The 26,432-nt window shown below is 34.7% G+C and overlaps 3 protein-coding genes across 12 annotated transcripts; 2 read left to right on the top strand and 1 right to left on the bottom strand.

Moving 5' to 3' along the window:
- Nucleotides 1-346: 346 nt before the first annotated feature.
- LOC104219629 (G-type lectin S-receptor-like serine/threonine-protein kinase At1g11330) lies at nucleotides 347-5,694 on the bottom strand. Of its 9 annotated transcripts, none has more exons than XM_070167782.1 (9): nucleotides 5,260-5,285; nucleotides 3,729-3,782; nucleotides 2,634-3,437; nucleotides 2,428-2,535; nucleotides 1,869-2,077; nucleotides 1,474-1,684; nucleotides 1,149-1,386; nucleotides 906-1,056; nucleotides 347-825 (listed from the first exon to the last, which is right to left on the bottom strand). In XM_070167782.1, exons 3-9 carry the CDS (start codon nucleotides 3,106-3,108, stop codon nucleotides 535-537), a joined length of 1,683 nt encoding a protein of 560 aa, XP_070023883.1. In that variant the 5' UTR covers nucleotides 3,109-3,437; nucleotides 3,729-3,782; nucleotides 5,260-5,285; the 3' UTR covers nucleotides 347-534. The 9 variants fall into 9 exon arrangements, with proteins under 9 accessions (XP_070023883.1, XP_070023882.1, XP_009768628.1 ...); XM_070167781.1 differs by lacking the exon at nucleotides 5,260-5,285 and adding an exon at nucleotides 3,908-3,937; XM_009770326.2 differs by having other exon boundaries at nucleotides 3,729-5,683.
- A 10,062-nt stretch (nucleotides 5,695-15,756) lies between these two features.
- LOC104225273 (calcium-binding protein PBP1-like) lies at nucleotides 15,757-16,110 on the top strand. Its single transcript, XM_009777041.2, has one exon. It carries the CDS (start codon nucleotides 15,757-15,759, stop codon nucleotides 16,108-16,110), a length of 354 nt encoding a protein of 117 aa, XP_009775343.1.
- A 775-nt stretch (nucleotides 16,111-16,885) lies between these two features.
- Nucleotides 16,886-19,790, top strand: LOC104225274 (thioredoxin-like fold domain-containing protein MRL7 homolog, chloroplastic). Of its 2 annotated transcripts, none has more exons than XM_009777042.2 (6): nucleotides 16,886-17,017; nucleotides 17,869-18,684; nucleotides 18,784-18,868; nucleotides 18,952-19,063; nucleotides 19,190-19,302; nucleotides 19,384-19,790. In XM_009777042.2, exons 2-5 carry the CDS (start codon nucleotides 17,939-17,941, stop codon nucleotides 19,291-19,293), a joined length of 1,047 nt encoding a protein of 348 aa, XP_009775344.1. In that variant the 5' UTR covers nucleotides 16,886-17,017; nucleotides 17,869-17,938; the 3' UTR covers nucleotides 19,294-19,302; nucleotides 19,384-19,790. The 2 variants fall into 2 exon arrangements, with proteins under 2 accessions (XP_009775344.1, XP_009775345.1); XM_009777043.2 differs by having other exon boundaries at nucleotides 16,888-17,017; nucleotides 19,389-19,522.
- Nucleotides 19,791-26,432: the final 6,642 nt, after the last annotated feature.

Below are 26,432 nucleotides of genomic sequence, written 5' to 3'. Positions count from 1 at the left end.
ATATTTTTATTTATTTGAATTATTTTTACTCGGATTCCCACACCCGTATCCGTACTAGGACTGTATCCCCAAATCTTAAAATTTACATCTCGAAGGATCCGACCTCTAGATCCACACCCGTGTCGGACATCCGCACCCATGTCCGAGCAACTTATACAATAGGTAAGTAATCTTTTGAAGCGTTGCTTTAAGATTTTGACTTTTGTTTTGTAGTAAGATTATGAGATAGATATATATTTTTTTTTTTTTTTGAAAAAGGATTATGAGATAGCTATATAAATCAAGTATAATAATAAAGGTAAATTCATGATATAAGAACATTGTAGTTTCAATCTCTCTTTGTGCCTGAAATCAAAGTAATATGTCATTCTTTGCTTTGATGAGCAGTTGTCAAAGTACAATCATTTATAATATCAAATTCTATTCTAATTTACTGCATCGAGTCATGAAAGATTACCTCATGCTTTAGGAAGTAGTGACAGCTTGAAACATTTGATCAACAGATAACATGAAATACATAAACACATGAGACAACTAACGAACATCAGGTGCGGTAATTGTCACCTCGTTAATCGAAGATGATGTTGTTTCCATAGTAATCGAGTCTGAGGTAAGGGTAATCAAGGGATGCTTCGGCGATGGAACTGTGCCCTCATTACTTAGCATGAACAGAATTGATGACATGGTTGGTCTGTCTGCTGCATCAATTTGCAAACACAATAGTCCTATTTGAATACAGCGTAGTGCTTCCTCATTGGTACAAGAATCAACTATTGTTGGATCTATCAGCTCAAAGTCCCTACCATCATTCCACAGTTCCCAGGCCTGAAGCAGCAGTTCATTGAAATGAATATTGATTTTTAGTCATAGATAAAGATTCAAATGCTTGCATCTTTAAAAGTTACCTGCCGTATCAAATTTGGAGGGGAATCACTGTTATAAGATATCCTGTTCTTTTTTCCACTAATGACCTCCAATACCATAACGCCAAAGCTAAAGACATCGGATTTTACTGAGAACAGACCAGCTAGAGCATATTCAGGTGACATATAGGCACTGCACAGAAAAGGGGTTATAATGAGTATGCAAAGTATTGGTAAATGGTAAGGATGTGATGGAAAAATCCTTTCTAGTATTTGTTTGCTTACTATGTTCCAACAACTCGAAGAGTCTTAGCTTCATTTTGGTTTCCAATAAATATTCTAGCAGTACCAAAATCGGATATCTTGGGGTTCATATCTTCATCCAAAAGAATGTTGCTGGCTTTCAGATCACGGTGTATTATTTTCAGTCTTGAGTCCTGATGAAGATAGAGTATCCCTCTAGCTATTCCAATAATGATTTCATGCTGCTTTTTCCAATCAAGCAACGACTTCCTGCTCTCGTCTAAGTGGTTCATATCAAATTTATCCGGTAAGCACTATTTGACAGGAGGAAAGAGTTAACACAAAATCAGGTGATAAGTAATCATACCAAATATGAAATAGTCTAGACTTTTGTTTGGCATGTATTCATATATCAACATTTTCTCCTCGTCTTCTACACAGCAGCCAAAGAACCTAACAAGATTTCTGTGTTGGAGTTTTGCAATGAGAAGGGCCTCAGTTTTGAATTCGCGTATACCTTGCCTTGATTGAGTTGATAGCCTTTTCACAGCTATTTGCTGCCCATCTGGTAATTGACCCTAGAAATCGCAAACTACTAATTTATCACACCTTGAAAACTCAATATGAAAAAGACGTAAATTTAAACCAGTATGACATCTGGTCATTTCAAGAGGGGCTTTTTCCATGTTCCTTAAGCGTGAGGAGATTTTGGTGTTGCAGATATTCAGGTTGTTAATATATTCTCTCGTGTAGTAGCAATACCTTAAAAGCAGCCCCAAAACCTCCTTCTCCGAGCTTATTGTCGAGCAAAAAATTGTCCGTCGCAACTTTCAGGTCATGTAATTCAAAGAACTTCAGTTCAATGTCACTTTTCTTTTCTTGTCCCTTATTACTGGAATGTCCAGGTTTTGCCAAGTTAGTTGCTGACTCAGAAAGTAACATTTCCCTGAACTTTTTCTTTCTCAAAATCCCTGAAATAAGGTAAGGGTATAGATTAGTTTAGAAGAAGCCGAAAATACGCAGTTTTAACTTTTTATCTAGTCCATTATTCTCATTGACAATGAGAATACAGTTTTCTTTCCATGATCAACTAAACCAAAGCTAAATTTTGATAGACCCCCTGCAGTTATGTCAGGTAGAATTGACTTAAGTCATTCAACCTGCAACCATTAAGAATTAGAATGTCACACGAAAATTAACGACATTCAAAAAAGATTAGGATTTGTTAATGAGCATAGACTATACGTAGATTTGGATTTGCCAACGATCATGGAGTATGTTCATAAAGCACAGAGATAGATGCTAAAAGAAAGAGATGTACCTTTTTCCCTGAGATTTCTTCTCCATAGAAAGTAACAGCATGTACCACAGACAAATATTGCTGAAGTGATGGATGCTGCTAGTGCTACCAACAGTGGTTTCTTCTTTCCTAAACAATAAGGCAGATCAAGAAAAGAGGAAAATACCATTTTTTTCAGTTAAAGGGAAGCACACATTAGAACGAGATACAGCTTGGAAGCAACTAACCTTTGTTGGAGCTCTCAAAAAGCTTAAGGTTGAACTCTACTTGACTTGAATTGTTAGGTAATCTTTTCAGATCGAACAGATCGCCATTCCATAATAAGCACTGTCCACCGCTACTGTAAGCATAAGCATTACACGAGCAATTAGACAAACATATATATTCACAGATCAGATCATTCCCCACTAGCATTGATTCAGATGACGTGGGAAGTTTTACATTTTGTATACGGACAAAACCTACGTTTTTGCTGCCACACTGCATTGGAGTTTTTCTCACACACCCACCAGAATAGTCATTAATATCCCAGTCTAATTTATACTTCGGCTCATAACCTTGTAAACATTCACAGGGTGGAGCAGAAGTTATGTCACAAATTCCAAAAGAACCACAGATATTTATTCGGTCACAAAAATCAGCAGGTCCAAACAACACAAACTGCCACTTCTGATGATCTTTGGACCAGAACCATCCACCCATCAACCCTTGAGAGTCTAGGACAATTCGAGAAATGTCAGATTCACCAAAGACATTGAAAGTAATATATTTACTATCTTTAGTTGGATCATAGCTGAAGTTGAATACACCCTTTCTTTCAGCTAGAGAATCAAACCCTCCTTCGTCCCAAGGCCCACTCCTCCAGTTTTTCCCGCGGTTATCTAGTAGTACTAACTCACCATTTTGATTCTGGTCTAATTGCAAAGAGTACTTTCCTGTAGCCGGATCATTCAGATTCCTCCAAGAAGTAAGTTTCTGGAGTGTGTTCTTGCTCTTATCAAATCCAATCCTTGCACCAGGAAGCCATGTATCTGTTGGATAATCAAAACTCTGCCACTTTATCTCGATGCCATTTGTCAAAACTAAATTTCCAGAGTCAAGAAGTACTGCCCTATTGACATCTTCTTTTGAAGCTATGGTTACATTAGTACTCCAAACTCTTTGTTTAAGTGTATCCAATAGTTGTAGGTTTCCATCAGTCAGCTCTAGATGAGAATTATTGAATGGAGGGCGAATGGGGTTGTCCCTATTTCCTATCCAAGCCACAGTTTTGGTTTTTATGTTTGAATACCATATACCAATAAAGAGCTTATCGCAATTACCTGGACTGAAGAAACCAAGTTCAAACTTCCCTAGTTCGGATACTAATGTATCTCCTGCAGAAAAGGAAAGGAAATGGCCAGGCAACAACGCTTGTGAACGACTACTATTGCAGCTAACTACATAAAAGTACAAAAACAAGAGAACTAAATCAACCAACGATATCTTCATTCCCTAGTACCTGTTTTGAAAGTATTGACAAGTGGTAGAGATGGACACTCAAACGAACATTCAAGTGTTTATAAATTGGTATCAATGTGCTTATCTGGTCATCTCAGAAAAGAAGAAGAAAACAAAATTAAAAAAAAAAACAGTCTTAGAATATTCCACCAAACCAGTAATACAACCAAACTTTCCCATCTAATGAACCACCAAAGTCCAAATATTTGAAAATTCCACAAACGAAAATATGCAATTGATGAAAAAGTCATCAAACTGGTATTATTGCAATCCTTTCACACGATTATAAATATTTTGACAAACTAATAATTCCAGTCACTCCACTAGATGCCCTTCCTGACACTGCTTCAGAAAAATCCAAAAACTGCTGGAGATCTTGGTAATGAATTTCCTGCACAGAGTAATTTGTTAAACTACTTCTGCTTTATTCTATTTCATATGATCCCAAAGGAGTTCCTGTTTATAAATCTTGTCGATTGCTTTTTCCAGCAACTGCTAATCGTCAAAAGAGCAATTCTCCCCTCGAATGAAATTCATATATGACAACAACAACAACAACAAAAAATCTAATGTAATCCGACAAGTGGGACCTGGGAGAGTAATATGTATGCATATCTTACCCCTACCTTGTGAAGGCATAGAACCTGTTTCCGATGGATCATGGGTTCAAGGAACAGTGAAAAGGAAGCAACCAACAATAACAACAACAAGAAAAAAAACAAAGACACAACATGTAAAAATGTTCTACTAATTTTACATGTTCTACTAATTCTTAAATTGAAAAATCTCCACTTCAACGTTTTCGTCGGAGATTGAGTAAAAATGAATAGGAAAGATCTAAAACCACATAGCTAAAAAGGGGGAATGCTATATGCTACTACTAGCCAATTAAGTTAGATGGTGGAATAACACAATTCTTAGGTTAATTAAACATGTTACCTGACAAGAAAATGTTGGATCTCAAATTCCACTCCCCTGATTATTTCAATGTGATCAATCAATTTAATCAAGTATTTTAATCTCAAATTAGTTGGTATTGGTTATATCAATTCTCTGTAATATTCAAAAGAATCATCATGATTAGATAAATTTTACTTGACTATCAATTAGAGGTGGCAAAATGGTTAAAAGAAAACAGTTATATAATTATATTATCCGCTTAGAAAATGATTAACCAAATGGATAATCAATAGATAACTAAGTGTTTAACTTTTACATTTATAAAACCTTAAATTGGGTTACTCAAGTTTGGGAGATCATATTCAAGAAGTGATATTATTCGCCGGATAACTCATTGTTTATCAACTCACAAATACGGGTTGGGTCAGATAATTTATTTGTTTTTTGAATTACCTATTTTGACCGGCTCATATCCGACCCGACCCGTCCCGTCCGTTTGCCACCCCTACTATCAATCTACTGCAATCATCTTCCTTTCCACGAACATCAAGCCAATTATGCTTTGGAAATTACTCTTTCAGTGTGATAGAATAAAAAATTAAAGGAAAATGAAGAAAAAAGAAGAATCCAAAAACGAAAGATAGCGAGACTCTAGTGCAACTTTGACTGACCAGTTCCTCCAATGGTCCTATCTGGGTAAGTGATTTTGTGGGAATAGAAGATTATTGGAGCTGACTTTCCAAATTCATCGATTAATGGACGCTGGGAAAAGGAGACGACGGTCCTTCTTGGCGATCGAATTGACTCTAAAAAAAAAATAATAATAATTATGTTACAAAATAAAGACCGTAAAGTTAATATAAGTATAGAGAGAAATTGATATATTATTCGAATTCAAAACTGATGTACGTAATGAACTGAAATCTGTTCTATTTATAGAAGAAAGGAAGTTGATGTGTAAGCTGTTATGCAAGCTGTTGTGTAAGCTGCTACTATACCAGATATGGATAATCTTCTACTGAGAGCAATGTTTATCCATAACGGAGTACTGAATGGATAAGCTTATTATACCCGGTATGGATAATCTTCTACCTAGGGTAATGTTTATCCATAACCGGGTACCGAAGTGATAAGCTTCTTCAGGAAGCTTATTTCCAATAGAGTACTAAATAGATAAACATATTTACGGTGGAGTCCCATATGGATAAGCTTCTTCAGGAAGATTATTTACAACGGAGTACTAAATGAACATCCATAATATAATATATTTATAACACTCCCCCTTGGATGTTCATTAAAAGATAATGTGTCTCATTAAAACCTCACTAGGAAAAACCACGTGGGAAAAAAAATTCTAGTGAAGGAAAAAGAGTACACATATTTAGTAATACGCATTGTTAGGTGCCTCATTAAAAACCTTATAAGGAAAACCCCATGGGAAAAAACCTTAGTAAGGGAAAAAGAGTGCATCGCGTATTTTACTCCCCCTGATGAAAACCTTGTTTCAAATATTTGAGTCTCCGCATTCCAATCTTGTATACCATCTTCTCAAAAGTTGAAGTTGGCAAAGATTTAGTGAATAAATCTGCTGGATTATCACTTGAACGGATTTGTTGCACATCAATGTCACCACTTTTCTGAAGATCGTGTGTGTAGAATAATTTTGGTGAAATGTGCTTCGTTCTATCTCCTTTTATAAATCCTCCCTTCAATTGGGCTATGCATGCAACATTGTCTTCGTATAAAATTGTGGGTCTTTTCTCACATTCCAAACCACATTTTTCTCGAATAAAATGAATTATTGATCTCAACCATACGCATTCCCTACTTGCTTCATGAATAGCTATTATCTCAGCGTGATTTGAAGAAGTAGCAACAATAGATTGCTTTGTGGAGCGTCATGATATGATAGTACCTCCATATGTAAATACGTAGCCGGTTTGAGATCGAGCTTTATGGGGATCAGATAAATAACCCGCATCTGCATAACCAGCAAGATCTGCACTATCTTTGTTAGCATAAAACAAACTCATATCAAGAGTTCCCTTTAAATATCGCAATATATGTTTAATCCCGTTCCAATGCCTCCGTGTAGGAGAAGAACTATATCTTGCTAGTAAATTAACAGAGAATGCTATGTCAGGCCTTGTAGCATTAGCAAGATACATTAGTGCACCAATTGCACTGAGATAGGGTACTTCGGGACCAAGGAGTTCCTCGTCCTCTTCTGGAGGTCGGAACAAATCCTTATTCACTTCAAGTGATCGAACAACCATTGGTGTACTCAATGGGTGCGCTTTGTCCATGTAAAAGCGTTTTAAGACCCTTTCTGTATAGGCAGATTGATGGATAAAGATCTCGTCTGCTAAATGTTCAATTTGCAGACCAAGACAAAGTTTTGTCTTTCCAAGATCTTTCATCTCAAATTCTTTCTTAAGATATTCAATTGCCTTTTGGAGCTCTTCTGGAGTTCCAACAAGATTTATGTCATCAACATAAACAACAAGTATAACAAATTCTGATGTCATTTTCTTTATAAAAATACATGGACAAATAACATCATTTATGTAACCTTCTTTCAGCAAATATTCACTAAGGCGATTATACCACATGCGCCCAGATTGCTTTAAACCGTACAAAGATCTTTGTAATCTGATTGAATACATTTCCTGAGATTTTGCTTCAGGCATTTTAAATCCTTCAGGGATTTTCATATAAATTTCATTATCAAGTGAACCGTACAGATAAGTTGTAACTACATCCATTAGATGTATTTTAAGCTTTTCATGTAGTGCTAAACTGATGAGATATCGAAATGTTATGGTATCCATAACAGGTGAATATGTTTCATCAAAATCGATTCCAGGTCGTTGTGAGAATCCTTGTGCAACAAGGCGAGCTTTGTATCTTTCAACTTCATTTTTATCATTCCTTTTTCGCACAAAAACCCATTTATGACCAACTGGTTTTATACCAGCAGGTGTTTGGACTACTGGTCCAAAGACCTCTCTTTTAGCAAGTGACTTCAATTCCGATTGAATTGCCTCTTGCCATTTTGGCCAATCAGATCTTTGTCGACATTCTTCGACAGATCGAGGTTCAAGATCCTCACTATCTTGCATAATATTAAGTGCAACATTATATGCAAAAATATTATCCACCACTATTTCAGATCGATTTAAATTAATCCCATCACCGATCGAACTTATTAAAAGTTCCTCACTCACATGAGCTTCGGGTTCATTGATTTCTTCAGGAATCTCAGAACTAATCAGATTTTGGGTCTCTTCAGGAGATCCCTTCATAGTATCGTTTTGATCATTTGTCGATTTTCTTTTTCGAGGATTTCGATCCTTAGAACCCAAAGGCCTACCACGCTTCAGGCGTGCTTTAGGTTCACTATCTCTCATGCTAGTAGATGGTCCTACTGGGACATCAATTCGGATAGGCACATTCTCTGCTGGGATATGTGACTTAGTTATCCTTTTCAAATCAGTAAATGCGTCTGGCATTTGATTTGCTATATTCTGTAAATGGATGATCTTCTGGACCTCCTGATTACATATAGGGGTACGGGGATCAAAGTGAGATAATGATGAAATTTTCCACACAATTTCTCTTTTGATTTCCTTTTTCTCTCCCCCTAATTGTGGAAAATTTGTTTCATCAAACCGACAATCTGCAAATCGAGCAGTAAATAAATCTCCTGTCAATGGTTCAAGATAGCGAATAATAGAGGGTGATTCAAACCCAACATATATTCCTATCCTTCTTTGTGGTCCCATCTTACTACGTTGTGGTGGTGCTACTGGCACATATACAGCACATCCGAAAATTCGTAGATGGGCAATATTTAGTTCATGACCAAAAACTAATTATGATGGAGAATATTTATTATAATGTGTCGGTCTGAGACGGATAAGTGATGATGCATGCAAGATAACATGGCCCCAAGCAGTAGTGGGAAATTTTGTTTTCATAAGTAGTGGTCTTGCTATCAATTGCAGGCGTTTAATAAATGACTCTGCAAGGCCATTTTGAGTATGAACATAAACTACAGGATGTTCAACTTTTATCCCAACGGATAGACAATAATCATCAAAAGTTTGAGATGAGAATTCTCCAGCATTATCAAGGCGAATAGCCTTTATAGGATAATCTGGGAATTGTGCCCTTAATCGAATTATTTGGGCTAATAGTTTTGCAAACGCCAGGTTGCGAGATGATAGTAGGCACACATGAGACCATCTTGAAGATGCATCTATTAGGACCATAAAATATCTAAACAACCCACTTGGTGGGTGAATAGGTCCACATATATCCCCATGTATACGCTCTAAAAAGGCAGGGGATTCAATACCAACCTTCATTGGTGATGGTCTAGTGATCATTTTTCCTTGATAACAAGCATCACAAGAAAATTCGTCATTTGTAAGAATCTTCAAGTTCTTTAATGGATGCCCACTCGAATTTTCAGTAATTCGTCTCATCATTATTGATCCGGGATGGCCCAAACGGCCATGCCAAAGCACAAAAGTATTTGAATCCGTAAACTTCTGGTTTACGATAGAGTGTGCTTCAATTGTACTAATTTTTGAATAGTATAAGCCAGAAGATAAAGTTGGTAACTTTTCTACAATGCATTTCTGGCCAGAAATATTCTTTGTAATACAAAGATATTCCCTGTTCATTTCATCTATTGTCTCAACATGTGTAAGCACGTGATTGTTGCCCTATATGAGAATTACTCCCAAAAAAATCAAAAATAAAATAATTTTCCTTGGTGTGCAATTTTGTGATATTTTTGAATAATTATTTGTATTTGTCTGTGCATGTTTATTTGTTAAATTAATAAAAATACAAAAAAATGTCGCATTTTGCATGTAGGATTTAATCCTACAATTGTTAGTAATTAAGTTTGTTTTACAAAAAAATAAAAATTACAAAAATAGGCATCGTTTGCATTTTTAGCATTTAATGTCCAAATATACAATTTTATGCTTAATTATTACTTAATTGTGCGTTAATTGTTATTGGAAGTTAATTTGCGCTTTTAGTTCTTAATAATAATTTAAGTATTTTTATAATTTAGTTTTAGAAAAATAAAAGAAGAGAAAAGAAAACAAAAATGTAAAAAAAATCAGAATTGGGCATCTTCTTCAAATTCAAGCTACAGGCCCAAAAAATGGCCCAACCTTCCTCACGACCCGGTCCATTTCAAACTGGGTCGACCCAGTCCATAACCCAACACCCCTATTATCTTACATTTCATAAAACAACACAAAAAAAAAAAAAACCTAAAAAAAAGCTAAGGTATCCCCCCCCTTCATTTTGGCTTCTTCTTCTCCAAACTTGAGAACACACCTCCCATGGCAGCTGCCTTTCCTCCTCAACCTCCATTATCACCACGCACACACATACACACCTCGCCAGCTACTTCTGCTTCATCTTCGTCATTCTGCGTCAAGCTCAAGTTCGAGCTCGCGTCCATGGATGATCCTTCGCCGCTGCTGCTGTTTCTTTTTCCTCCATTGTTGATGCTGCCACTGATTCGATTATCTTCTCCGACTCCTCCAAGTTGCTGCTTCTTCGCCATGGACGAGCATGCATTGATGCTGCGTCGACCAGCTGTACTATGCCGCGATGCTGCTTCCTCCGTCGTGCTGCTGCCGGCGCTTCTGCTTCACGCTGTTTCTTCTTCCCCACAGACGGCGCCATGGCTGCTGTCACTGCTGCTCCATCGATGTCACTGCTGCTGTTGCTTTGGTTTTCTTCATCACCCTCACCCATCGTCCTCATTACAAGCAACGAGATCGCTCGTTCGTTAGTTCCAGTCGTGATTCAAAAAATCGAGCTTTTCGATGGAGTTTCTTTGATGTTGAAAATGAAGAAGTTTCTATTAAGAAGGTCAGATTCTAACTTCGCTCATCTTTCGATTTTCAGATCTTGCGTCGTGGGTATATGAGTTGTTTGGTTCGATTTCCTTCGTTCCAGTTTTATGTCTCACGTGATACAGACAACTTGGCCCTTTCATTTGTGATGTTTGTTTGTTTAATTGTTGAATCACATAAGAAGTTTACATAGTCATTTGTCTCCATTAATTGTCATATTATCTCGTTTCCGTTAGTTGGTTTAAGTTTCAATTTTGTCCATATTTTTGTTCGATATTTTTTGGATCCAAAATCGTTAAAATGATTCAATTCTTGTTTTGGTTGTTCATCGTTTTGTTAAATTTTTAGTTTGTTCATGTGCTTTGTTGGTTTAGTTTTCAGATTCAAATGAAAATTTAATTAATTGTTTTTCAGTTTATTTCATGTTAATTTTATTTATTTTGTAAAAAAGGGAATTGTTAGTTTAAGTTCAATATTGTTAGATTTAGTTTAAATCATGTGAATCCGTCATGTTTTGTTGTTTAAAAATAGATTTAAATCATGTTCATCTTTGATTGAAGTTCGCTTTTAATTTAGTAATTTAATGTGAAGTTATGTTTTGGTTTTAATTTTTGGATCATGTATCTTTGTTATAATTTTGTTGGATTTGATTTTATTGATTATTTGAAGATTAGTGATTTGAATATGTTTATTTGTTTTGTTTAAGTTTAATTCGAAGTTTGAATAAAGCTTGTTGTTGTTGTTGTTGAATCTGAAAATAGGTTTGTTTGTTGCTAAAAATATTGTTCAATCAAAATTTTAGTTGTTCTTTGTTGTTCAATTTGTGTTCATGTGATATTGTTGTTGTGTTGTTCATCCGTGTTCATATGATTTGTTGTTTGAATTTGTGTAGAAATTGGTCATATTGGCTATATTTTGGTTGAGTTTGATTAATTGATTTGTTATTGCTGATGGGGGTAGTTTGGTAATTTGCAGTACGTTCAGGGGTAGTTTGGTAATTTCAGTAAGGGCAGAGGGGCATTTTTGGAATTTAATTTCTGAATAATTATTTATTTTGAATGTTCTTTCCATTAAAATTAAGATAATATTAAAGTAATTAAGCATGAGGGACAAAATGTAATGGGGTGGGTTTTGATATAGTTGTTTAATATAAATGGGGGACAAGACAAAATAATACGCGGATGGACTGTTTAGTGAATTCCACGGTCTTACCCAGAAATAATAATACGCTAATCGCTTTAGGCACGATTTTAATAATAATACATTCTTAAACACAGGTGCGCATTTGTGCGACCCAAATCCAAATCCCAAAACATTGAATAAAAATACGTTCCGGATCGCGGGTGCATTTTATGTGACGCAATCCAAAGACATATTTTTAACAATGTTCAAATTCTTTTAAAAATAATAATAACAATTATGAAAGCGGTAAAAAGATAAAATTTGCAATTTTCAGTAATTCGTCTCATCATTATTGATCCGGGATGGCCCAAACGGCCATGCCAAAGCACAAAAGTATTTGAATCCGTAAACTTCTGGTTTACGATAGAGTGTGCTTCAATTGTACTAATTTTTGAATAGTATAAGCCAGAAGATAAAGTTGGTAACTTTTCTACAATGCATTTCTGGCCAGAAATATTCTTTGTAATACAAAGATATTCCCTGTTCATTTCATCTATTGTCTCAACATGATACCCATTTCGGCGGATATCTATAAAACTCAACAAGTTTCTTCGGGACTTGGAGGAGAACAATGCATTGTCTATAATAAGTTTTGTTCCCTTAGACAGAAATATTATGGCTCTTCCGGAGCCTTCAATCAAACTTATATTACCAGAAATTGTTGAAACATTTGCTTTTTCCTTATGCAAATAAGAAAAGTATTTCTGATCGTTGAATATGGCATGAGTTGTTCCACTATCAATAACACAAATATCTTCATGATTTGTCTTTGATCCAAACATAATTTGAGGGTTATCCATATTCTTCAAAATAACATAAATAAAATATATTATAGTAAACATCATTATCAAAGCATAACTTTTATTTATGTACAACAATTACATAACCATACTATCTATTACAAACAACAAAAATTAAAATATTTACATTTCTACAGATTCACTACCGATTACATGACTTGTTTCTCCTTCTGGGAGTGCAAAGTAATCAGCTACATCCAAATGCATGAAGTCTAAATTATCTTCAGAAATAAAATTTGCTTCAGCATTTTTCTCTGTCTTCTTCAGGGAGGCTTGATAAAGCTCAACCAGGTGCTTTGGCGTACGACAAGTACGTGACCAGTGCCCTTTTCCTCCACATCTATAGCATGCATTTTCTGCATTTGGCGCTTGCACCGCTTCATGCTTTTGTTCCTTCCTTTTCCACTGCTGGTGGTGAGGAGGCTTCTTTGGTGCATTATTATTACCATGATTGGGGTTTCTTCCCCGACCACGGCCATGACCACGACTGGGGCCACAACCTCTTCCACGTTTAGCTTGGTGGAAGTTCGTCTCATTCACTTCAGGGAATGGACAAGAACTAATAGGTCGACTTTCATGATTTTTCATTAATATCTCATTATGTTGCTCTGCTATAAGAAGATGTGAGATAAGTTCAGAATACGTTTTAAATCCCATCTCTCGATATTGCTGTTGCAGGAGCATATTCGAGGCATGAAAAGTGGTGAACGTTTTCTCCAACATATCATGATCAATAATATTATCACCACATAATTTTAATTGGGAAATAATTCTGAACATAACAGAATTATACTCACTGATAGATTTAAAATCTTGTAGCCTTAGATGAGTCCAATCATAACGTGCCTGTGGAAGAACGACCATCTTCAGGTGGTCATATCTATCTTTCAAATTATTCCACAGTATGACTGGATCTTTAATAGTGAGATATTCCATTTTCAGGCCCTCATCAAGGTGATGGCGTAGGAATATCATTGCTTTGGCACGGTCTTGGTTTGATGCCTGATTTTTATCCTTGATGGTGTCTGCCAGACCCATCGCATCAAGATGAATTTCAGCATCAAGCACCCAAGACATGTAGCTTTTGCCCGATATATCCAGGGCTACAAATTCAAGTTTAGAAAGATTTGACATTATTTAGGAAAAGAAAGTTCTTACCTCTAATACTTTCAAAGTATTTGCTCGAGATGTCAGAGTCTCGTGCTGATAACGTGTTATAAAATAAAGACTGTAAAGTAAAGAGAAGTATAGAGAGAAACTGATATATTATTCGAATTCAAACTGATGTACATAATGAACTGAAATCTCTTCTATTTATAGAAGAAATGAAGCTGCTGTGTAAGCTGCTACACAAGCTGATGTGTAAGCTGCTACGCAAGCTGTTGTGTAAGTTGCTACTATAAGCTGCTATGTAAGTTGCTACTGCAAGCTGCTGTGTAAGCTGCTACTATACCAGATATGGATAATCTTCTACTGAGAGCAATGTTTATCCATAACGAAGTACTGAATGGATAAGCTTATTATACCCGGTATGGATAATCTTCTACCTAGGGTAATGTTTATCCATAACCGGGTACCGAAGTGATAAACTTCTTCATGAAGCTTATTTCCAATAGAGTACTAAATGGATAAACATATTTACGGTGGAGTCCCATATGGATAAGCTTTTTCAGGAAGATTATTTATAATGGAGTACTAAATGAACAACCATAATATAATATATTTATAACAAATTATTATTATTATTTATGCTAAAAATATATAATGGAAGTCACTATTTCCTTTTGAAGAAGTTATTTTCGTAGAAGATGTTTCCAAGGAAAATATTTTTCATCAAAAATGAGAAATAAGTTATTTTCCTTATCAGGGTAACTAGGGGTGTACGTGGACCGGGTTGGTTCGGGTTTTATCAAAATCAAATCAAACCAACTATATCGGTTTGGATTGATTCGGTTTTGTCGGGTTTTTCGGGTTTTTTTTTAAATATATGTTTAGTAAAAGTATAAAAGATTGACAAACATATTATTTATTAAAATATTCTTATAGGAAAAAAAATTTAGTAACACATAATAGTTATTTTTTTAGATGTCTGATAATAATTTTCGTTGATGTACACTTTCAAGGTTAACCGAATTTAGTAATTAAACATAAAAATCAATATGATACCCAAATAATAATAATAATAATCACTTCACATTCGAAAAAGATATAAAAATGAATAGATCTTAACATATGATATGAATATTGAAGAACAAAGAGATTGACGCATTTCAGTAACACTTGATAAGAAAGTGATCATACAGCTCATCATTAAGGTTAATAAATATGGAGCACTCCATATTCTATTAAATATTATATCCCACAAGAGAATTCCAAATATTTCTAGATATTTTTTAAAGAAAATTATATATTTATATGTCGGTTTAGTTCGATTTTTGTTTACTCAATATCAAACCAAATCAAATCAAACCTAGTCGGATTTTTTAATCGTTTTGATTTGACTTTTCGGTTTGGAGCGATTTTTCGGTTCGATTTTTACACCCCTAACTGTAACCTTTAACTTTATAATATTTGCTTTGTCGAACATTTGGACATTATTATAATCTTTAGAACGTACAAATTTCATCAGAACACTCTCCAATTTGGTAATAATATTGATCTTTAATATATATTTTTTTCGAATTTTTCACTTACCTACCTACACTTTAAACATTAATAGAAAAAATTCCATGAAAAATGACTTCCATCCTCATGCCAAACAGACGTCATTGGTTCCCTTGAAAATTCTTTTTGTAAGGCATTTTGACGAATGAAAAGACTGACTTAAGTCTGAAATAAAATTTCCAAACGACCAAAGATCCTGAAAGGCCTGAACGCAAGTTCTAAGAAATAGTGGAGAAATTCCTCACCTGACTTAGTCATTAATTGGGATATGGCTTTCCAAGAAAATAAAATATTCACCAGAAAACGTCCTTAAGAAGATATTGCATCCATGCTATAAATATATATATATATATATATATCCACTCTTTAACTCTGCAACAAGCACAACGTCTAGCTTTTGTCATTGAGCTAAAATGGAAGCAGGAAAAGCAAAGATGGTGCATTTAGAATTTCAAGATTTGCTACCCATTATGGCCAGAAAACTAGGAGGAGATGGACTGATCAACGAGCTATGCAAAGGGTACAGAATTTTAATGGATGGTGACAAGGGAGTGATCACACTTGATAGCCTAAAGAAGAACTCCGTGCTACTGGGGTTGCAAGATTTCAGTGAAGAGGAGTTAAAGAATATGATTAGGGAAGGAGATATGGATGGTGATGGAGCTCTTGATCAGATTGAATTTTGTATTTTGATGTTTAGATTAAGTCCTGACTTGTTCGATGTGGCTCAAGAATTGTTACATAAAGCTCCTGAAAAGCATAAGTGATGTTGCAGTCTGTATCCTCTTTTTTTCTTATTTACTGATCTTGATATGCTGATTCACATGTAATGCTTCACTTGATTTTAAAATGTTACAATTCGACTCCAAATTTCGAATAATGTGAAGCTATTGCATATTTACACGAAAAAGTTAACCTGTGTTAGATTTTGTAGGAACTGTTTATAAAAAAAAAAATTAACAAGAACTCACATCAGGTGTAGTATTTTGCTACTGTTAAAAAAAAACAGATTAAACAAGAACTCACCCGTCTATTATTTCTCGTTTATTTCTGGAGCCTAGTTTTGGTGCGGTTTCTACTGCAATTTCTAGTGTTTTTGGTTAAAAAAAAATTTCCCCTCATACTTCACATAAAAGCTAGATGATTGCCAAAATTTGTTACTCCCTCCGGTCTATCATAATTCATAAATGACCATTGTACTTTTTTATTTTGGTCCATTATTTACATAATCAAGAAGGAATTAATTTTATTTTTTCAAAATTTGCCCTTATTTACATATTCTAATGTGTCAAGGTAATAATTAATTAAGTGAATGCATCTTTTCTTCTAGGAGTTCATATTTCCTTAACGGGTGTGCCAAATGTAAAATGCGCACTTATTATGGACCGGAGGGAGAAATATTTAATTGGAACCAAAAGTGATCACTTTTATCAAATTTTGATGACCATTTGGAAACTACGCAAAGATAAGGGGCCATTTTGTCATATTCTCTTCTGAATGGCTAGCTCCCTTTTTCCTTCTTTCAAAGTGGGCAAATCGATAGTGGTTCTTCTTCTCCCTTTGCTCTCCCCTTTCTCGAAATCATACAGTTGCTATTTCGATTAGAAGTGACTAAAACTTATTTCTTATAAGATTGGACAATAGAATCCTCAGATTAAGCTTACTCTTTCTCAGGTAGTCCCTTTGTCTTTCTAGCCTTTTAGTAGTATTTTGGTAGGTAACATTGTAACAAGGTGCTTGGTACTATGTTATTACAAACTTTGATTCTCAGATTGATTAAGCACTAATTGCTGTTGTTTCTTGCCATTGATGTCTTTATGAAGTTATATACATAATTAAAGTACCCTCGAGAGTATTAGATATGGAAGAATAGTCTGATGACTTGTGCACACCACATGTTTGATTCTTTGCTCGTTAGACTTTCAACCGCTAGTGCTTAAAAAATATAGCTTTTAACTGTAGCCAAAGGCACGTATGTGTGTGTGTGTGTGTGTATAATATGTAGGAGTATATGTACATGTGCATGTATAAGTATATGTATATCACTGATTCTGGGTATTAGATGTTTTTAAAGGTTCGGTCCGCCCTGCTCCCCAGACCCCATTTATAGGATTACACTGGGTTTGTGGTTATTGTTGTTGTTGGTCCTCCCTGCTCCCCGCCAGTAGTTCCTTTTCTGTTTATAGCATTTTGATGATCATGCTCTTAATTTCTTCTATTAAGAAAGAGATTGACACTTCAAAAGAGTTAGTACTATGCTCAACATCAATACTATGGCTTCTACACCATGTTTTACTAGCTTCTCCGAAGTAGATATAGCACATAAGTTGCCAATATTAACTTTGAATGTAATTCTAGTCTACTTTCTTCTTTTTCTATTTATCTTTTAACTTTTAGTTAATATGTGCACAAGACTATGTTGTGGATGTTCGAGTGTTTAGTCTTATATGTTTTCAATCTTGTGTTGTGTACACTAAAAGAGTTGATAAATTTGTGTTCTTAATTTTAATTGGTGTTATCAACAGGTTTCTTATTTTAGGAGTTACCCCTCGTAGAGTTTTTAATCCTCCCAGCAGAGTATTTAAGCGAGAGAAAATGGTCATCCATTCTGCATTGAGTCTCAACTTTTGTGCAATCTCATCACTCTCTGTTCCTAAAGCATGGCAACAGGGTAGTTCTTGCTCTTTTGCTAACTACCTATTACCGTCTCCTTTGAAACGTCTGACTTGCTTTGTCACTTCAAGAAAGTCCGAAGAGGAACATGTGCCTGATCCTAAGCATAACTCTGGTTCAAGGCCTAGGAAAGCTACAAGGTCCAGCGAAAGCAAAGTTTCTCTTAATGAAGACAAAGATCCCGTCAAGATCTTCCCTGCAACAATCCCTAAAAAGCCAAGACGTGGCCGCAGGAGCGAAGCAGCTGCAGTTGAGGATTTTGTTCGTGATTCACTAGAAAAGACATTTGCTTCTATCCGGGAGCAGAACTCTGAAATAATGGAAGATACCGAGAATATCCTCAAAGATAGGGTTGATGATGACACTGATTCTGATCAAAGTAGTGAAGATGAAGATGACAGCCGCAGGGATATGAAAGAAAAGAAAATGATCGTTGAGGAGGAGGATCCAGATTGGCCTCTAGATGCAGATGTTGGATGGGGAATTAGAGCATCAGAGTATTTTGACAAGCATCCAATAAAAAATGTAGTAGGTGAAGATGGAGTTGAGATCGATTGGGAGGGGGAGATTGATGATTGTTGGGTGAAGGAAATCAATTGCCTAGAGTGGGAGAGCTTTGCTTTTCATCCCAGCCCCCTCATTGTTCTTGTTTTCGAGAGATACAATCGGCAAGTGAATCTTGTTTTATTTACTAGTTGTAGTTCTTAGAGATGCAATAGGCAATATGCAAATCTTCTGTTCTCTGAAACATTTTCATAGTGACACAGGGCTAGTGACAATTGGAAAGCTCTTAAGGAGCTAGAGAAAGCAGCCAAGGTGTACTGGAGTAACAAAGAGCGGTTGCCTCCTCGGGTTTGTGAAACATAATCACTTGTCCTTACATTGTCCAATAGTGAACACTCTTAACTTCCCCTCCCCTTAATTATTTGGTGTAGACTGTGAAGATTGACATAAATATTGAGAGGGATCTAGCCTATGCTCTTAAAGTTAAAGAATGTCCGCAAATATTGTTTTTACGAGGAAATAGGATACTGTACAGAGAAAAAGGTACTTCTCACATATTCTCTCTTTACTTTGATACAGAAATTGTAATCTCTTCAGCTAATACTTCATCATATATCATTGTCCCGTCGGATGGTTGTTTACTTGGCAACTTTGAATAAATCTATGCAGACATTCGAACAGCTGAAGACTTGGTTCAAATGATAGCATACTTTTACTACAATGCAAAAAAACCTTCATGCATTAAAGATGAAGCTTTATCTCCACGGTCTTAGTCAACAGAGGTACTGATGCTGACTTGCTTAGACTTTCATTAGAAGCTCATAGATCATTGCTTTACAAAAGATTTAAACTTCTATGTTCAGCTCAGATTAAGTTGGCAGAAGGATAGTCTAAGAGGCAATGGAGCATGGATCCCCGTGTAACTTGGACCAATTGGTCGTGTTGTTCATCTGAAAATCTGAGTCCACAATTGCAGACAGAACCTTGGAGGATGACTGGTCGAAACGTCATGATTGGTATTATCTGCCTGATGCCTCCAGCTGCTGATGTAACTTGCAAGTGGAAGGTTGAAGAAAAAGGTTATATTCTATCCAGAGCTTAAAGTAGCCTATGCTCCATACAATATAGAAGAGGATAGTTGGAAAGAGAAGTCTCAGTTGCCATGATCTTACTTTAGTTTTATTTGCTAGTTTACATGTCATACTAGTTTAAGATGTCTATAAAATACTTTATATGAATTACAAAATTTCATGTCATCTTCTGCTACTTATATCTACTCTTTCTTGACCCTGCTAGCTACAAGTAAATTAGGTTATGGAACCCTTCCATTAATAGTAACCCAGAGAAATATGAATGGATAGTATATATTGGTACCTTGCTTTATTCCATCGTAAGATAGAAAGTGCAGATCAGATAAAGAAGACAGTATGTTCCTTGGGTGGGTTAACTATGTCTGCTTTTATCTGTTAGGTTAGAAGAAATACTGAAGGGCTTTCTTTTTAAAAGTTTGGGTTATCACATTATCAGGAATATGCCTTGATTAAGAAATGTTATATCACTCAACATCAAACCTAACTAGGAGCATTTGTAGATAATACAGTTAACAATACCTGAACACTGAATAGACACAACAAACAAACAAACTTTCACCTAAATAACCACTTGAACTTTTTTATTACTTTCTTAGGAGTGAGGTAACCAGAATCAAAGTAGTGTAAAATATTGGATGTCAGCGCCTCACAGGTGAATATGATTTTATAAAGAGAGGATTTGAGTTCCAAAAGTGTAATGCGATTCTTGCACCCAAAGTGTAGTCTACCGGTCAATAAAGTGAGTGAAAATTATGTGATATTAAGGTTTAAATCCTAATAGAAACAAAAGCACGTTAATTGATTTCTTTTCATCTACATCACTCTTGATGGGCGAAGTCTTTTGACAGGTGAAGTTACTCGATATTTGTGTTGATTGAAGGTAACAAGTACTTAATTTGTGTTGATTGAAGATAACAAGTACTTAATTTGTGTTGATTGAAGGTAACAGATACTTAATGAGATAATGCCAAGCTAGCAAAGAGCATATTATATGACGGACAAAGAAGACAATGCAATTGAACAATAATTTTTTAACATTTATCAATTTGGGATCATAGGAATATACTGCACAACGATCCAGGGTTTGGCAACTATGAGAGGTTGTCACGTAGGTTTAATTTCGTCATAACAGAACAATTACAATTTATAAGGGCCCCATTTTCCTACCTATGTCATTTTCAATTTTCTTCCAACATCCATTCTTGTCCTTTTTCTTTTATGATGCCATAGCCATCGTAAAAGGTGTCCATTACCCTTTTTATATATTTGGAAAATACGCCTACAAAGTCGCATCAACATAATCAAGTCAGAAAGAAATTAGTCTCTATTTAGAAATTCAATTGACCATTACTGCTCTAATAAAAGCATTTTTTAGATAAGCAAGAAGTATATTAGTAAAAGATATCGATGTACCATATGCGCATAATTCCAACATCAGTTTCCTAACTTGATAAAGACTACGTCTAGAAACATAACATGAGCTACTATTTGCAATTATGTTAACCATCAATAAAAAGGAGATAATATTTCCCTCAATTAAATCATCATAACTTTTTAGTCACGACTAAGTCACATTTCTATTTTCATTTTTTTTTTCTAACAATGTTCAATAAAACAGGCCTCATATGGCTTTTGCATGTACAATATGTATATTTCTCCTTTTAAGCAACAAAAAAAGAAGAAGGAAATATTCAACTTAATTAGACATCTTGATCTAACTAGTTTGAGTAATTAAAATGCAAGCAGCTTTCTGAAACGTATGACCACCAGGAAGAGAAAAAAAAAACTTTCTTAAACCGGTGTAAACCATTGTCGAATGACCATGAATTGTATGGCCGATTTAATGGAATAATCTACCCAAGCTCAAGATCACAAACAGTGAAGTAGTCACTACCAAGACATCTGATGTATGCTACCTAGAGATGTTCAAACCAAATTGAAAATTTGTATCAAACCGAAAAATCAAAATAAATAGATTTAAGAAAATTAAGTTTGGTTTGATTCGGTATTAAGTAAAAAAAAAACTTTTATATATATATATTTCTACAACTCTATAAAAAATTTATTTGAAAAAATGAATAAATATTTTGTGATCCTCTCAGGATCTGTTGAGTTTCAAGTATTTAATATAACTATAAATTTTTTATTTATTTTAAATAATGTCTGATCCTAACGTGTATCCTCACTTTCTACCAATTTGTTATTGAAATGCATTAATCTCTTTATTTTCCGTTCATATGTTAAGATCTATTAAACTCTTATAACTTATTTCAATTTGAAATGGTGTTTTACCGGTATTTTAAAATTAAATAAAGAATATCAATACTTAAGTTTTAAATTGACTCCTGTGTGTAATTATTAAAATTTGATTAAGTTTAAAAGTGTACATTCGTAAATATTAATGTTAGACTAACAAAGTAAGTATCACAGTGTTACAAAAAAAATTCCACAAGAATATTTTAATAGATCATATATTTGTCAATATATTAAAATTCTATTGACTTATCACATCTTTATTTATAACTCTAACAAAGTAAAATTAAAATAATATTCATGTGACAAAAAATATCATAAAAATAATATTGTATATGTGAATTTATTATTTCGAGTCAGTTGACATAATTTAGGTGTAATCTTATTAAATATGATAACATTTTTTAATAGACATTTATACATAATTCGAGTAAAAATAATGAATTCATCTTAACCCACATAATTTCCTTTATAGCTTGCTTGGCAAAGTTGAAAAAATCTGCTTATTTTGAAAAGTGCTTTTCGAAAAAGTACTTTTGCAGAAAAGTTATTTGTTTTTGGCTAATCAATCTGAAAAACACTTTTGAGCGATAATTCAATTTGTATTTGACCAAGCTTTTCAAAAAGTATTTTTAAGTATCAAATTACGAATAAGAACATAAAAAGATTTACTTAATAGTTAATATTATATGAATAAATAAATAATCTCAAATATTTATTATTAAAGATAATAATTACATTTTTTTCATTTTATTTAAGTAAAACATGAAAGTAAAATTTAAAAGTACTTTAATTCTTTCAAGATGATTTAAATATATCAAAAAATTATTTAACAAATATAAAAGCATTCATCTCAAAAGTCACCATATTAGAAAGTTATCCAATATATATATATATATATATATATATATATATATATATTAGGAGAGTTCAATAATATAATCTCTAATTTTAAGTATTAGTTTTAAAATAAATAAGGTTATTTTGATATATATCATATTTTACAACAACAACAACAACTGTCCAGTGAAATCCCACAAAGTGGAGTTTGGGGAGAATAATGTGTACGCAGACCTTACCCCTACCCCGATAGGGCAGAGAGGCTGTTTCCGATAGACCATCGGCTCAGAAGATATATACCATATTTTGTTAAGGGTATTTTTGGTAAGAAGAAAAATCAAAACTGTTTTTGGGGAGAAAAATATTTTTTTTTTCCAAAAAAAAAGCTTGGCCAAACATCTCAAATTAAAAAAGAAAAGATTGAGAAAAAAAAAATAATACTTTTGAAATAGGGAGAAGATTGGCCAAATAAGCTATTAATCTGCCTTTGACCATCTTTGTCCATTAGCTGCACCGCCATGTTTAAGCCAGTCCCATCAACCTTCTGGAGAAATTGTCAAAAGAAGAAAAACGTGAGATAATGTTGGGGTCTGGGACTTGACCAAATTATGATTTACAGGTGATTATAAGCATGTTGGGTATTTATTAAATACTTAAATAAGTTAAAATATACTCATAAGCTATTTTGATCCGTTTATATATTTAGCCAAACACTCTCAATATCAATTTAATTTTACTTATCAATTTCATAGAATTTTCTTATACCAATTAATAGCTTTTAATGTCCAAAAGTTAAAAGTATATTATCATAAATTCCTGTGTACTGTTACACCAAAAATTCGTCCAAAGAATTTTGTCTTAAATTCGGAAGGATTAAAAGTATTTTTCTCGCCGCAGGATCACGAAATTCACGTGGTCAAGAAACATCAACTATTATTGACGTGTTTTTGTGACATTGGACTTCAATAATAGTACGTTTTTTTCCTTCTTTTTTATTTTGCATATACTTTATGTTAGTTGACTTATAACAGTTCCACCACTAGGGTAAATCAGTAAATGCATATGGTTTTCGTAACGGTTAGACTTTCTCGTGACGACAGACAGCGATATTTTTAATTAGGGGACCGTTAAGGTACCCTACTATATTTTACTTCCAAAAGTACCCCTTTTAATTAAACTGTGCTTTTCGTATTGTTAATTATTGGAAAAGATTTAAGAAAATTGAGTTAAGGATAAGATTCAATTTTCCTTTCTTTAGGGGCAAAGTGACCGACAAATGCTTTTGAACCATTTAGCTGATTATTCCAAACGGCAAAATCACACTTCTCTGTCATTCTCCAGCAACTTATATGATATGATTTCCTAATTACATTTCACACCTTCCCATATAAAGTTTTTGCGTTTGACAAAAATATTTACTTAATATTTTTTTCAAAAGTATTTCTAAAAAAAAGTACTTTTGATAATAAACGGAGAAACAATTTGTGTTTAACTAATTAATTTAAAAAATATTTTTGAATAGTAATTAATGTTTGACAAAACTTTTAATAACTGTTTCTAAGTGTATTTTTCTCAAAAGCTCTACTCAAAAAAGTATTTTTGGAGAGAAACTACTTTTTCAGCTTCTCAAAACTGTTGCTTCTACTTAAAAATATTTTTTTCCCTTCTAAAGCTTGGCTAAACACTTCAAATTTTGAAAAAAAAATATTTTTAGCCAAAAAAATACACTTTTAGCCCAAAAAAGCTTGGCCAAACATGCTATAAGAAAGTACGACTCTAATAGTTTATTATTTGAAATTTTAATTTAAAAATTTAAAAGGAGATTACTTAATTTTTACAAAAAAAATCTTGTGGATTGATGATGTAAAAATCATCGAATTATATCCTCAAACCTTATTTTATTTAGAAAAAGAGATTTTTTTTTTGAAAAATAGATGATGAAGACTTGAAGTTAAGTGGAAGTAAAGAGTGAAGCGAGCAGCACTAACCAAGCAACATTAGTAACACATTACAGTCTAATTTGCTTTTATGTAAAAAAACAATCTGTATTGATCAAAATTTGATCGTCACGACCAAACTAACCAACGTTTCGCCTAGGTAACTGGGCAGTGAAAGATAGCATAGCCTACTTTGTATCCCTTTCCCGACATCCGTCAAGTCGGAAGAAGCAGCGCCTAAAGGGACGACCGAGACATATTGGAGGCAAGAGGGCGTCGTCCCAAGTAAAAGACAAGGATGACTTGACTATATATAGTAAGGGAAAACCTTCGACTAAGGGGTTTGCTCCCTCCTTTCTCTCCCCGAAGCTATTTTCTTGTATTCTTGATAGGAAAGAAGTAATCTATAGAAGAATATGTAAAGCTATCTCCCCATGGATCGATGGGAGACACAATATTGAATTTCAATAAGATCATTTACATCTCTTTTATCTTATATGCGATCCATACTATTAGCTCTTTGATCTGGAGTTAATTATGTCTGACTAAGATTTACCCCTTCATCTTCTTTGATTGATTTGTTCAAAAAGGTTTCGATATCTTTTGAGTCAAACAATTTGGCGCCATCTGTGGGTTTTCTTAGTGAAATTTTCCAGTCTCTCCCAGATCAAAGACAAGAAATACGATCACCCACCAAAAGGAGCGCGAAGGAAAAACCAACCCACGCGAGACAAAGGCGCAGTGCGGTAGGGGGAGGAGAGCCAAGCAAAATTACCAAACTTAATCTTCGCCCCATCAACCATCGATATGCCAAACAAGACGAACAATGTTACCAACCTGTTCTCCTCCATCGGACCACCGGACGAGGGCAAGGGAAGTATCATTCTAACTCACCTTCAGCTCTTTGCCCAAGTAGGGACACAAAGGCCGCACATGCGAACGAATAAAGAAACACCTCAGTTAAAGGACGAAAAATTACTGCAAAACAACTGTGACATCGCCCGCCGGTGATACCTCCAAGTCGGAAGGCGACAGTTACACAAGGAAACTACAATATGTGCGCAGAACGAACCTAAGCGAAACAACAATGTTTCACATTCTCCGACGCTGCACCCTCCATTGCGAGCAATGTCAAACGGACTTGGACTCTCCCAGAAGATATCTGGCTCTCCAAAAACTAGGACTGAAAACGGGTTACTATTTCGATAAGTTCTAAATAACACCCTTTAAGGCCAAGGGCCTTCGCCAAAAAGAGAAGAGTTCGACCTCGATCGAACGGCGACAAATTACTATTTCGGTAAGTTCGAAATAACACCCTTTAAGGCCAAGAGCCTTCGCCAAAAAGAGAACAGTTTGATCTCGATCGAACAACGACGAGTTACTATTTCGATAAGTTCGAAATAACAACCTTTAAGGCCAAGGGCCTTCGCCAAAAAGAGAAGAGTTCGACCTCGATCGAACGACGACGAGTTACTATTTCGATAAGTTTGAAATAACACCCTTTAAGGCCAAGGGCCTTCACCAAAAAGAGAAGAGTTCGACCTCGATCAAACGACGACGGGTTACAATTTCGATAAGTTCGAAATAACACCCTTTAAGGGCAAGAGCCTTCGCCAAAAATAGAAGAGTTCGACCTCGATCGAACAATGACGGGTTACTATTTCGATAAGTTCGAAATAACACCCTTTAAGGCCCATGAGCCTTCGCCAAAAAGAGAAGAGTTCGACCTCGATCGAACGATGACGGGTTACTATTTTGATAAGTTTGAAATAACACCATTTAAGGCCAAGG

Source organism: Nicotiana sylvestris, chromosome 2 (assembly GCF_000393655.2).
Source record: "Nicotiana sylvestris chromosome 2, ASM39365v2, whole genome shotgun sequence".
In the NCBI taxonomy this organism is placed as follows: Eukaryota; Viridiplantae; Streptophyta; class Magnoliopsida; order Solanales; family Solanaceae; genus Nicotiana; species Nicotiana sylvestris.
This window is presented reverse-complemented; position numbering and strand designations above follow the sequence as displayed.